Source organism: Procambarus clarkii, chromosome 83 (assembly GCF_040958095.1).
Source record: "Procambarus clarkii isolate CNS0578487 chromosome 83, FALCON_Pclarkii_2.0, whole genome shotgun sequence".
Lineage (NCBI taxonomy): Eukaryota > Metazoa > Arthropoda > Malacostraca > Decapoda > Cambaridae > Procambarus > Procambarus clarkii.
Window position 1 is genome coordinate 470,001 of NC_091232.1, and position 13,838 is coordinate 483,838.

At 49.7% G+C, this 13,838-nt stretch overlaps 1 protein-coding gene across 10 annotated transcripts in view; it reads right to left on the reverse strand.

Moving 5' to 3' along the window:
• Nucleotides 1-13,838, reverse strand: part of trh (PAS domain-containing protein trachealess) — a 1,432,279-nt gene that overhangs the window by 382,389 nt on the left and 1,036,052 nt on the right. The window contains exon 2 of one of the 10 annotated variants that reach the window (XM_069316263.1): nucleotides 3,192-3,252. The exons of the other annotated variants lie outside the window; for them this stretch is intronic. Within the exon in view, the coding sequence (XP_069172364.1) occupies nucleotides 3,192-3,250 (59 nt within the window). The 5' untranslated portion in view covers nucleotides 3,251-3,252. The remainder of the gene's footprint in view (nucleotides 1-3,191; nucleotides 3,253-13,838) is intronic. 10 annotated transcript variants of the gene reach the window in all.

The window sequence follows — 13,838 nt, forward strand, 5'->3', positions numbered from 1 at the left end:
TGAGTTACCAACTTCTAATCATCTTTATTTTCCCCCTACTAAATTAACGTCTAAATCAATGTCAGATGAACGTTATCAATACTGATGCATAGTTACATCAATGGCGTTTAACGAGGATCATCCTGGGGGTTGAGCACATAGGTAACAGTGATTGTACAACGCCCAGGATGCAGTTGTTTCGTTTATCTGTTCGTGTATTGGTTAACGAGACAAGTGTAGGCTGAGGAGCGGCCTTGAGCGCCTTAGTTAATCTTGTCTATGCCATCAAAACCATTAATCAAAACACTGCTATTGTAAAAACTAATTGTAAAGTATTACAATATTACAAAATATTAATTGTACATAACATTATATTGTACAGAATTAACCAATAGGGTAACAATAGAACATATGTACAGTAAGAGAACCTAATTAACGAGTCTCTCACCAACGAGTTTCTTATCAGTGGTTAAGGGACGTTATTAAGATAGTTTAAGATTTACATCAACTGTGAAGTGGAGGTTTCGTGTGTCCTAAACGACGGGTCGTTCACCTCGTGAGTCAGACGACGGGTCGTTCACCTCGTGAGCCAAACGACGGGTCGTTCACCTCGTGAGCCAAACGACGGGTCGTTCACTTCGTGAGCCAAACGACGGGTCGTTCACTTCGTGAGCCAAACGACGGGTCGTTCACCTCGTGAGTCAGACGACGGGTCGTTCACCTCGTGAGTCAAACGACGGGTCGTTCACCTCGTGAGTCAAACGACGGGTCGTTCACCTCCTGTGCCAGACGTATAATGTCCTCAAAAGCTGTTCGCTGTTCTTGTAACACAAAAGCTGAGGTATTTAACTATATGAACTTGAATTTTGTATTCCTTTGGGAATTAAAAAAAAATTGTAAAATTGGTTTTAGTCAAATATTGAACTATACGCCAAAAGAATTTGTGCTTTCTACAAAATAACGGCAAATGTCGATACAAATTTATACCTTAGCTAAACTTAAAAAAATATTTTTAAGATAGATAAAATAAAATAAAATAAAATATATAAATAAATAAATATAAATATATAAATATATATTTAATATAATTATTTAAATATAAATATATAAATAAATTATATATATTTTAACTTAAATACTTTTACTTGACAAATTAAAGTGGTTTATAGTATTTACCGGCTCAGTGCAACCTTAGGAGTACAGTGCTAATTGTTCTCACCTAAATGAATCATTGCAATAATATTTTGAATTTATTTACATGCATTGCAGGGCGGGGATATGGACTGGACACAATTACACTGTAAATTTGTTTTTGTCCCTGGATAATGTGTGTTGTGTTTACCTACTTTTGCCAACAAATTACATTAATTGGCTATTAGACTGTATATTGACAGTCGAGAGGCGGGACCAAATAAACGAGGCTCAACCCCCGCACGCACAATTAGGTGAGTACAACCCTCCCTCCCTCCCTCCCACTCCATCCTCTCTCTCTCCCTCCCACACCACCTCCACCCTTCCCTCCCACAACACCTCCATCCTCTCTCCCTCCCTCCCACACCATCTCCATCCTCTCCCTCCAGACACTGCTCCATCTTCACCGTCATATGATTATGTATGTTAATTTTAATCATGCTTATCACTACAGCCAAAAAACATAAATATGCATGGGGGTTTAAATTAAAACACAGCGCTATCAAAGAACTCTATTAACGCCGAGAAATAGTGCTGGAAGTGTAACAGAGGAGAGGATGAGGCTGTGGCTGGGAGTGTGTTCTGGCCAGGGTGATTGTTAGGGGGTATTAGGGGTGTGGTTGTTAGGGTGTAAATGGGCGTGTACCCCATACCCATCCCGTGGGCGGTAGTGGACTCCCCATATCCATCCCGTGGGCGGTAGTGGACTCCCCATATCCATCCCGTGGGCGGTAGTGGACTCCCCATATCCATCCCGTGGGCGGTAGTGGACCCCCATACCCATCCCGTGGGCGGCAATGAACCCCATACCCATTCCGTGTGGGGGAGTGACAAAGGTTACACAGGCACCCAACGAAACGTCGTCACACAAGGGTCCAAGACGGCCCGAAACGTCGTCACACAAGGGTCCAAGAAAGCCTGAAACGTTGTCACACAAGGGATCGAAGACGGCCCGAAACGTCTTCACACATGGGGTCCAAGACGGCCCGAAACGTCGTCACACAAGGAGTCCAAGACGGCCTTAAACGTCGTCACACAAGGGTCCAAGAAGGCCCGAAACCATTTTCTCATACTGGTGTGTTTGTTTCGCTCTTCGTTACTGTGACTTACTCTCTTCATAAGGACAGGTTTGTCAATGTTAAGGAGAGTAAGTAATACTCAACACCAGGCACCAAGCTGAGGAGACTGTGTATAAAGGTCTGGGAGAAAAATGTAAACAAGGAGAATTGCAAACACTGATGAGGAAGAGATGCAAGGCAGCACGAGTTTAACAGAAAAAGAAACTGCCAGTTAAATTTCCTTAAGAGTTCATTTTAGAGAGTGCAAGGAGGAGCAACGTTTGTTTTCCTTTGGGTAAAGTATTGCTCCGGAAGACGGCCGTCTTAAATCCCGTCGCCACTGTCTCTTCTCTCCCCTTCCACTACCCCGTCTGTCTACCCTTCTACATCCCTTCCTACACCCTTCCTCTCTTTCCCTTTCGTTTTTTTTTCTTTACACAGGTGAGTACAGAAGATGCTTCCCGACTCCTGTTAGCGGGTCGAGTGTCTTCCTTCCCATGCTTCACGACAAGCCTTACGCTACTACTTTTCCCTTAGAACACAACTCGCAAATCGCTTCACTTACAGGTCCCAAATTACTGCTGGGGGAACAGTTAAGGTTTGGTTCCCACTCAATCTTCCCAGAGTTTTTAGGGAATGTGAGTGGGAAGGGAATTTTCAGGGGAGAGCGCCAAGTCATTACGACTATATAGCACTTGGAAAGGATCAGGATAAGGATTTAAGATGGGACGGGGGAAAGGAATGGTGCCCACCCGAGTGAGTGAGTGAATGTGATTGAGTGAATGAGTGTGTGTGTGGGGGAGGGGGGGAGGTTGGCCTAGTAGTTAAACACAACTCTTCCCCCAGGATGGATGCAGCCCACAACAGTCGTATAAAACCCGAGATACCAACCCACTGCCGGGAGGACGGAGGCAACAGGTAAGGAAACGTTTCCCTCTCCCTTCTCCCTGATTTCCCTCTCACCCGTGAGTTCGGTGCATCAGCCAATCAGGTGGGGTTCCTGCCGTGACGTCACACAACATACCTGAAAGGAAGGAAACACAAAATTAGCCAAGTATACAACACTTTTACACTAAGTGGATCTAAATTACATAAACCACTACTAATGTTTAAATTACATGATATTGTAATCTGTATTAAAGCAAATTCAATAATGTTTCTATTGAAAATGATTTACAATTCGTTATTGAAGAAGCCCTCTTTCTGACAAATGAACAAAGCATTATACATTTGGCCATGTCTTACAGAGTGTGTAAGATACTGATACTCTGTAAGACATGGCCAATTGTCTAATGCTTTGTTTGTTCGTTAGTCAGAAGTTCTCACTAAACTGATTGAGAGAGGGCTTCTTCAATAACGAATTGTGAAAACATTTTCAATAGAAACATTATTGAATCTGCTTTAATACATATTACAATATCATTTAATTTGAACTTTTAGTAGTGATTTGTATAATTTAGATCTATTGTTGATTGATCAATTAAATGGCGATTTGAGTGTGTGATCACTGCTAAACATTTATCTCAATAATACCTTATTAATATACCATTTTCTTATGAAAGACATTGTTTCTCACCTCACCTCATTCCTGCCTATATATCCACACAACTGAATAGTAACTCCAACCTTCTGAAGATGTATTATTAAATACGAAATTAAGGAAATTACTGTCTTAATCCTTCCTTTGTCGTCTTACATTGTTGCATTGCTCCTCACGTGTTAATTTCTTCGTGATTTACACATTATATATTTATATAAATATATGATAAAACAAGCAATCAGTATCAAGTGAACAGAATCTTGGGCAAAGGAAGATACGATGTGCCTGACAGACATGAAGGAGATGGAAGGCAGGTAGGAAATAGCAGTCATCTTGGGTGTTAAGATTCAAGTCCCATCGACTACCAGAGTGACTTAGTTTTGCACTCTTGGTTTCTGACCTTTATCCATACTCTATAATCCCAGAGTAAAGGATTACGTTGGAACTGTTTAGTGTATACGCACTGATCAGTCCAGCTTACAGTGTATTTGTCTTGTTTTAGTAGGCAGGTCTGTAGAATATGATAGAGGCTTGACTAAGGGCAAGTCAAGCAGGTAGGTAGGTAGACGTTGGCCAGCAGGCAGGCAGGCAGGCAGGCAGGCAGGCAGGCAGCCAGGCAGGCAGGCAGCCAGGCAGTGGTCGGCAAGAAGACATATAGATGGTGAAAGTCAGGCAGGCAGATAGGTGGTGGTAGGTAGGTGGTGGCAGGCAGGTGGTGGCAGGCAGGCAGGTGGTGGCAGGCAGGCAGGTGGTGGCAGTGAGGTGGGAGCAGGATCTAGGTGAAGGTCAATTGAGTGCAGCACCCAGGTGAGGGTCAGGTGGGCGCAGCAACATGCAGGCGGGTGTAGGTGATCAGCCCAGCCTGTGTGTTTAGAGGCTAATGATTCCTGTCACCCCATCCCACGGGGTGACTGATTGAAGGTATTCTCCACCTGATAACCACACTCCTGCAGCCTAATTACCTATTTAAATACCTCTCCCAACCACCCCATTTTTTGTGTGTGCTGACCACCTCACAGCATCTCCAGTCTTTATTATTAAACAGCTTCTATTTTATTTTTGTTTCGAATGGTCTTGTGTGCGTCTTTAAACTTCAATATTATTATGTAAGTGATAATATAATAATATTATTGGGCTTCGCGACTGAGTAAATAGCGCCTGGGGGTCGTAGTCCTAAGGGCCTGGGTTCGATTCCCGGCCGAGGCGGAAGAAAATAAATAGTTTCTTTCTCCCCTAATGCACTTGTTCCCCTAGGAGTAAAAATAGGTACCTGGGAGTTAGACAGCTGCTACGGGCTGCTTCCTGGGGATGTGTGTGTGTGTGTGTGTTTTAAATATGTTCACTAGACGTACCAGAGAAAAAACAGATTGGCTAGAAAGGCAGGGTCCAAGAACTAATTCTGCAGACACAATAGTAAATACATACACACACACACACACACACACACACACACACACACACACACACACACACACACACTTCACATTGTGGTTTTTACATGTTATAAAGTTCAAACACTTTCAGTATGTTAGTAAACTGGAGGGAGAGAGGACAGATGATAGGAAGAAGGAAGGGTTGAGAGAGAGAGAGAGAGAGAGAGAGAGAGAGAGAGAGAGAGAGAGAGAGAGAGAGAGAGAGAGAGAGAGAGAGAGAGAGAGAGAGAGAGAGAGAGAAGGCAAGGTGGGAATAAGGGATAATGAGGATTGAAGAGGAACGCGCCCAAACCCCAAGAACGAGAACACACACCTAGCCAAAGACAGCCACATAATCCTCACACTACTCAATACCTCAACAAGGAGAGAGAAATTATCCCTCACCGCGTAATCTAAAAGTCCAACCTCGACCATTAATGAAATATTATGCAAGCATTACGCCAACAGGTAATAAATATAAGCTAAAAATTTAAATAAAATCTGCATATTTTGTTGTATTATCTCCCTGGGGGGTGGGGGGGGGGAAGGGGGTTGGGGGGGCAGAGCCACATCTCAATAAATTAGATAATGAAATCTGAGAGAAGAAGAAGACCCGCGGGACTCGCCAGAAGATGAATGTGTACCGCCCGCCATCACTGTAAACAACTGCTCCTGCTCTTTCTCCTCCTTCCTCCAACTGAAGGTCGTCTTAACACTCCTCCTCCGAAGATTCCTTCCTCCTGCACGTGTTACGCTTGCCGTCTCTTCCTCTGGAGGACTATTCTCCGTATAGCCACTCCAATCGCCAGGTCACCACCTACATTTCAGGCTGGTCAGGTCACCAGCCTGACCTACACCTACATTTCCAGTGTAGGCCAGAGCGTTCAGTACAGCCAGAACGTTCAGTACAGGCCAGAACGTTCAGTACAGGCCAGAACGTTCAGTACAGGCCAGAAAGTTCAGTACAGGCCAGAACGTTCAGTACAGGCCAGAACGTTCAGTACAGACCAGAACGTTCAGTACAGACCAGAACGTTCAGTACAGACCAGAACGTTCAGTACAGGTGGTAACTGGTTTAAGCCGTGAGGTGGATGACGATTAAAAAAAAATATATAATTGAACGATTATAACGCAATAAATGTCCACGATGGTACAACAAAGAACAAATGATATAACAGAGAACAAATCTCCTTGATGGTAATAACAGCCCCTGGAGCCATCCACATCATAACATTAACTAAATGTTAATATGTCGCTCTGAATCTCACCCAACTACATCCACACCAGCTTAATTTTCATCTATATGTTAATTTAACCTTCAAGTTAGCACCCATGTTAACTATAACATGTAGGTTGATACTTACATGTGGATGAGAAGGGGGGGGGGATATTAACATGTGGAGGGGGGTAAAGAAAGTTAACATTATGTGGGGGTTAATCTTAAACGAGGGAGGGAATCTGAGACGGAGGAGGTGGGATAGGGAGATGGGAAGGGGTGGAGAAAAGAGAGATAGAGAGATAGATAGAGAGAGAGAGAGGAGAGAGAGAGAGAGAGAGAGAGAGAGAGAGAGAGAGAGAGAGAGAGAGAGAGAGAGAGAGGAGAGAGAGAGAGAGAGAGAGAGAGGCATAAACACATGTGGGTGGACGTAGATGCACATACGTGTAGGCGTACACAGGCCAGATGTACACACGTGATCAACATATGTGGAGGCAAGCCAGGTGTTCAAAACCTCGCCCCCAACAACCACGAGATTTCCAACTAAAACCATTTTGCTCACTAAATCATCTCTCAATGATGAATTACGGCTGGATGCTTCACCCCTTCCACAAATTTTTACCAAATACACAAAAAAAAACTTCGCATCGAGAAAATTGTAAACAGAAAAACCATTTATTTTGGCTTGAAACCGGTTCTAGCTGCTGCTTTGAGCCTCGATACTAAGAGGGGAGGAGACCTTGATTTTAACTCTACATATAAACACTTGAAAACAAAAATTATTAATTCTTTGATGAACTTCAGAATTGGAGGGATGGATAGATGAATGCTGCTGAATGTCCAAAGACGAAGGAAAGAGGATGGTCAGTAGGGCTAGAGGATAGAAACGGGATAGTTATCCTCATGACGCAAGAATTATATGGACTGGGAACATAAATCCAGCTGAAATAACTTATACATTATTTTATTTTTAATATAAATCAATCACAAATCATCTCCAGGCTGGAATTAAACAAAAGGAGAAGGCCAGAAGGAGTAGAACAGATAATGATGATAAGTAACACAAACTTTCAGATTATTCATTATACACAACACAAGGTAAATAATATGAACATAAAGCTTAATTCTCCAGCTAATGACTACAAGGTTACGAGACAACCCCGAGGAGCTCTTCTGCCGTCTCCCGCTTGTCATTGCGAGGTATTATATATATATATATATATATATATATATATATATATATATATATATATATATATATATATATATATATATATATATATATATATATATATATATATATTGTTGAATATGACCAAAAGGGTAAAATTCATTATTCTAACACAAATCTTTTTTCAATATTTATGTTTTTCTTCACTGCTTAACTGTCGGGAAAAGTTGAAAAATTAACTCTCCAAATTTCATTTTCACACTTTTATTTTTGGTCTGACGCCTAAGGATGCGTTGCGCATGATCACTCCTTACATTCTCAAAGATTAATTTACCACGCTTTTTTTGCACAGGCTCGTATTCTCGTTGCATAGGGCCCAAAGAAACTGGAAGGAATGGATAAAGAAAAAGGGAAGGGGGAGAAAAACGGAAGCCTGGAGGAAAAAAAAAAAAACAAGAATTACAAAGAGGATGCAATAGGAAGAGCCAGGGAAGGGGAAGGTTAGAAAAGGGATAGCAAGAACATGAGGAAAAGGGGAAAGAATTGAGGTGTGAAGCGAAGGTGCAGGTGGGAGGGGAAGATAATGACAGGTGGGGTCAAGTGCACCTGATGCACATACTAATGATGGCTAGCAGGTGGGCCACAAGCCCCCCGCAGGCGGCCACAAGCCCCCCGCAGGAGGCCACAAGCCCCCGCAGGCGGCCACAAGCCCCCCGCAGGAGGCCACAAACCCCCGCAGACGGCCACAAGCCCCTGCAGGAGGCCACAAGCCCCCGCAGGCGGCCACAAACCCCCGCAGGCGGCCACAAGCTCCCCGCAGGCGGCCACAAGCTCCCCGCAGGCGGCCACAAGCTCCCCGCAGGCGGCCACAAGCTCCCCGCAGGCGGCCACAAGCTCCCCGCAGGCGGCCACAAGCTCCCCGCAGGCGGCCACAAGCTCCCCGCAGGCGGCCACAAGCTCCCCGCAGGCGGCCACAAGCTCCCCGCAGGCGGCCACAAGCTCCCCGCAGGCGGCCACAAGCTCCCCGCAGGCGGCCACAAGCTCCCCGCAGGCGGCCACAAGCTCCCCGCAGGCGGCCACAAGCTCCCCGCAGGCGGCCACAAGCTCCCCGCAGGCGGCCACAAGCTCCCCGCAGGCGGCCACAAGCTCCCCGCAGGCGGCCACAAGCTCCCCGCAGGCGGCCACAAGCTCCCCGCAGGCGGCCACAAGCTCCCCGCAGGCGGCCACAAGCTCCCCGCAGGCGGCCACAAGCCCCCGCAGGCGGCCACAAGCTCCCCGCAGGCGGCCACAAGCTCCCCGCAGGCGGCCACAAGCTCCTCGCAGGCGGCCACAAGCTCCCCGCAGGCGGCCACAAGCTCCCCGCAGGCGGCCACAAGCTCCCCGCAGGCGGCCACAAGCCCCCGCAGGCGGCCACAAGCCCCACGCAGGCGGCCACAAGCTCCCCGCAGGCGGCCACAAGCTCCCCGCAGGCGGCCACAAGCCCCCCGCAGGCGGCCACAAGCCCCACGCAGGCGGCCACAAGCCCCACGCAGGCGGCCACAAGCCCCCGCAGGCGGCCACAAGCCCCAAGCAGGCGGCCACAAGCCCCCGCAGGCGGCCACAAGCCCCCCGCAGGCGGCCACAAGCTCCCCGCAGGCGGCCACAAGCTCCCGCAGGCGGCCACAAGCCCCCGCAGGCGGCCACAAGCCCCCGCAGGCGGCCACAAGCTCCAGCAGGCGGCCACAAGCCCCCGCAGGCGGCCACAAGCCCCAGCAGGCGGCCACAAGCCCCAGCAGGCGGCCACAAGCCCCCGCAGGCGGCCACAAGCCCCCGCAGGCGGCCACAAGCCCCCCGCAGGCGGCCACAAGCTCCCCGCAGGCGGCCACAAGCTCCCGCAGGCGGCCACAAGCCCCCGCAGGCGGCCACAAGCCCCCGCAGGCGGCCACAAGCCCCCGCAGGCGGCCACAAGCCCCCGTAGGCGGCCACAAGCCCCCGCAGGCGGCCACAAGCTCCCCGCAGGCGGCCACAAGCTCCCCGCAGGCGGCCACAAGCCCCCGCAGGCGGCTACAAGCTCCCCGCAGGCGGCCACAAGCTCCCCGCAGGCGGCCACAAGCTCCCCGCAGGCGGCCACAAGCTCCCCGCAGGCGGCCACAAGCTCCCCGCAGGCGGCCACAAGCTCCCCGCAGGCGGCCACAAGCTCCCCGCAGGCGGCCACAAGCTCCCCGCAGGCGGCCACAAGCTCCCCGCAGGCGGCCACAAGCTCCCCGCAGGCGGCCACAAGCTCCCCGCAGGCGGCCACAAGCCCCCGCAGGCGGCCACAAGCTCCCGCAGGCGGCCACAAGCCCCCGCAGGCGGCCACAAGCTCCCCGCAGGCGGCCACAAGCTCCCCGCAGGCGGCCACAAGCTCCCCGCAGGCGGCCACAAGCTCCCCGCAGGCGGCCACAAGCCCCCGCAGGCGGCCACAAGCTCCCGCAGGCGGCCACAAGCCCCCGCAGGCGGCCACAAGCTCCCCGCAGGCGGCCACAAGCCCCCGCAGGCGGCCACAAGCTCCCCGCAGGCGGCCACAAGCTCCCGCAGGCGGCCACAAGCCCCCGCAGGCGGCCACAAGCCCCCGCAGGCGGCCACAAGCCCCCGCAGGCGGCCACAAGCTCCCCGCAGGCGGCCACAAGCTCCCCGCAGGCGGCCACAAGCTCCCGCAGGCGGCCACAAGCCCCCGCAGGCGGCCACAAGCCCCCGCAGGCGGCCACAAGCCCCCGCAGGCGGCCACAAGCCCCCGCAGGCGGCCACAAGCCCCCGCAGGCGGCCACAAGCTCCCCGTAGGCGGCCACAAGCCCCCGCAGGCGGCCACAAGCCCCACGCAGGCGGCCACAAGCTCCCCGCAGGCGGCCACAAGCTCCCGCAGGCGGCCACAAGCCCCCGCAGGCGGCCACAAGCCCCACGCAGGCGGCCACAAGCTCCCCGCAGGCGGCCACAAGCTCCCGCAGGCGGCCACAAGCCCCCGCAGGCGGCCACAAGCTCCCCGCAGGCGGCCACAAGCTCCCCGCAGGCGGCCACAAGCTCCCCGCAGGCGGCCACAAGCTCCCCGCAGGCGGCCACAAGCTCCCCGCAGGCGGCCACAAGCTCCCCGCAGGCGGCCACAAGCTCCCCGCAGGCGGCCACAAGCCCCCCGCAGGCGGCCACAAGCTCCCCGCAGGCGGCCACAAGCTCCCCGCAGGCGGCCACAAGCTCCCCGCAGGCGGCCACAAGCCCCCGCAGGCGGCCACAAGCTCCCCGCAGGCGGCCACAAGCTCCCCGCAGGCGGCCACAAGCTCCCCGCAGGCGGCCACAAGCCCCCGCAGGCGGCCACAAGCTCCCCGCAGGCGGCCACAAGCCCCCGCAGGCGGCCACAAGCCCCCGCAGGCGGCCACAAGCTCCCCGCAGGCGGCCACAAGCTCCCCGCAGGCGGCCACAAGCCCCCGCAGGCGGCCACAAGCCCCCGCAGGCGGCCACAAGCTCCCCGCAGGCGGCCACAAGCCCCCCGCAGGCGGCCACAAGCTCCCCGCAGGCCCGCACGCTAAACACCTACAAACAAACACATCTACACAAATACCAGCATACAAAGGCAGACACAAACAAGTAAACAAACACAGCTAGGCAAGCCCAAGCAAGCTTGTACAGATAAGAAAGCAACAAACACATCCAAAATCAACAAACATGTACAAATGCATGCAACAATAAAAAACAAGCAATCTTATTATCATACAAACAGATAAACACACTGCAAGCAGTCAACAAGCACAGAACAAACAAACGCATCCCAACACGCATGGAAGCACAAGCACTCATGCACGAAAAAACTTGCACAGCCAGATAAATAAAAGCACACACACACACACACACACACACACACACACACACACACACACACACACACACACACACACACACACACACCGGCTCAAGATGCAGGTATACAGAGATATACACTAGCATATCAACAGCAAGACGACGCGACACTGCCATGTATATGTATGTATATGTAAGTGTAATAAGTACATTTCCTTACTATCATACATAGTACATAATTGCAGTTATGGGGCTGTTACACTTACCTCCTCATTTATTATCCTCGTTTTCTGTTAAGACACTCAGAATTTTAGGATGACGTTTTCAAGTTCAATTCGCTATACACAAGTTTTAAATATCAGAAATTTCCTTTTCAGTTTTATTAAATACAAATTTTATACTAAATTGGAAAATATTCTGAGTTACTTTACAATTTATTGATATATTTTAGTTTTGTTTTATTAGTTTTATAAAGCTGTAATATCAATATAGATATAGGTTAAGTACTAATTGTAATTAAGAAGCAATAAAATGCTTATCTTCACACACTAAGAAGGTTAGGTTGGGTCGTGGTTTTCTATTCAGATTTTCAGGTAAACTCAAATATTCACAATATATTTGACAGTACGGTAGAATACTAAGTGACAATAAGTACAATTCCTGACTACTCTGAACAGTACATAATTGCACTTACTTGTGCTGTTACATTTACCTCCACATTTTTGGAGGACGGGCTGATGTATATATGTATTTTATTTTATACTACAGTGGTACCCGGAAAGTCTCTCCCCCCCCCCCCCCAACCCCACCCCCTTCAACACTTTCCTCCCCCCAACTCCACTCCCCTCAACCCTTCTCCCTCTCTCTCTCTTCCCCATCTTGTTTCCATCGTTGGATAGACATTTCCTAGCACACACACACAATTATGAGATGATTATTATATATATATATATATATATATATATATATATATATATATATATATATATATATATATATATATATATATATAAATCTCCCCTTTAAATCCATCTCTTAGCCAGAATATTGCTTCCTTAAACAGTTTCTCCATCTGGCCGCGACTATTTTCTTATCCCCCCCCCCCTCTCTCTCTCTCTCTCTCTCTCGTTCCTCTGGCCCCATTGTTTATCTGTCTCCCTCGTGTGTCCAGCTTCGGCCACACTCGACTCTCAATCTTTCCTCTTTGTTTTCCTTCACTTTTTTCTTTTGGCAATTTTGTATAATTTTCCTCGTGTTTTTCAAGCAATTCGTTTCTCACCACTTTTGGCGAGGTTTATTCTCCTCTTTTATTCACTATTACTCATTCTCTCCTCTCTTACGAGCATTCATCATACTCTCTCTTACGAGCACTTATTCTTCTCCCTTTCGTATGCTTCATTACATTCTTTATACATTTTCTTACGATCTCGATTACCGACTACATTACTCAGCCTCTCCCTCACTCACACAGACTCACCCACCTCTATTTACATTATTTACTCACACTCCACAGAGCCACTCATTCATGACAATCGCCTCATTCCCTCCCCCTCCCATCATTCTTTCCCCATCATTCTTCCATTTCTCTCCCCTTTTCCCTCCAATCACTCCCTTTCCCCGTCTATATACACCTGAAGGCACCTATACACACCTGAAGCCAACTATACACACCTGGAGGCAACTATATACACCTGAAGGCACCTATACACACCTGGCAACACCAAAGAATTAATTTGACTAGAGAGCGACAGCTTCACCAGAGAGCGACAGCTTCGCCAGGTTCAGGGAGCCAGAGCCATCCCACACCTGACCCTACACATGTGGGAGGGAGACACCAACACTGTCAGAGGGGACATGAGTACTTCATCTCCCCGCGGCCTGGCTCATCTCCCCGCGGCCTGGCTCATCTCCCCGAGGCCTGGCTCATCTCCCAGCGGCCTAGCTCATCTCCCAGCGGCCTGGCTCATCTCCCAGCGGTCTGGCTCATCTCCCAGCGGTCTGGCTCATCTCCCAGCGGCCTGGCTCATCTCCCAGCGGCCTGGCTCATCTCCCAGCGGCCTGGCTCATCTCCCAGCGGCCTGGCTCATCACCCAGCGGCCTCCCCCACAATACATCATACATCATCTTCACTTCAAAAGGCTGCCACCAGCCATTTCCCGTATTTCGTGTTTAAATTGCCGGACATATTTGTCCAGATCTGACACTCGAACAGAGAAGTCAGTGATGGAGGAGCTACATGTAGTTCAGATTAATAATCTTTGGTACAAGCATGAGCGGCCACGAGCTGCAATGTGATTGGCCAGAACCTTAAGAGGTTGATAGTGATTGGCTTGGACTCCACAGCTAGCTTACGGTAACTAAGGCTATGTATTTTTGCTTTTGGATAACTATCTACGTCGTCTTGAAATCACTCCTCCTTCTCCTCTCTCCTTGGAACAACCTGTTCTCTCAACTAGTACGTCTCTTT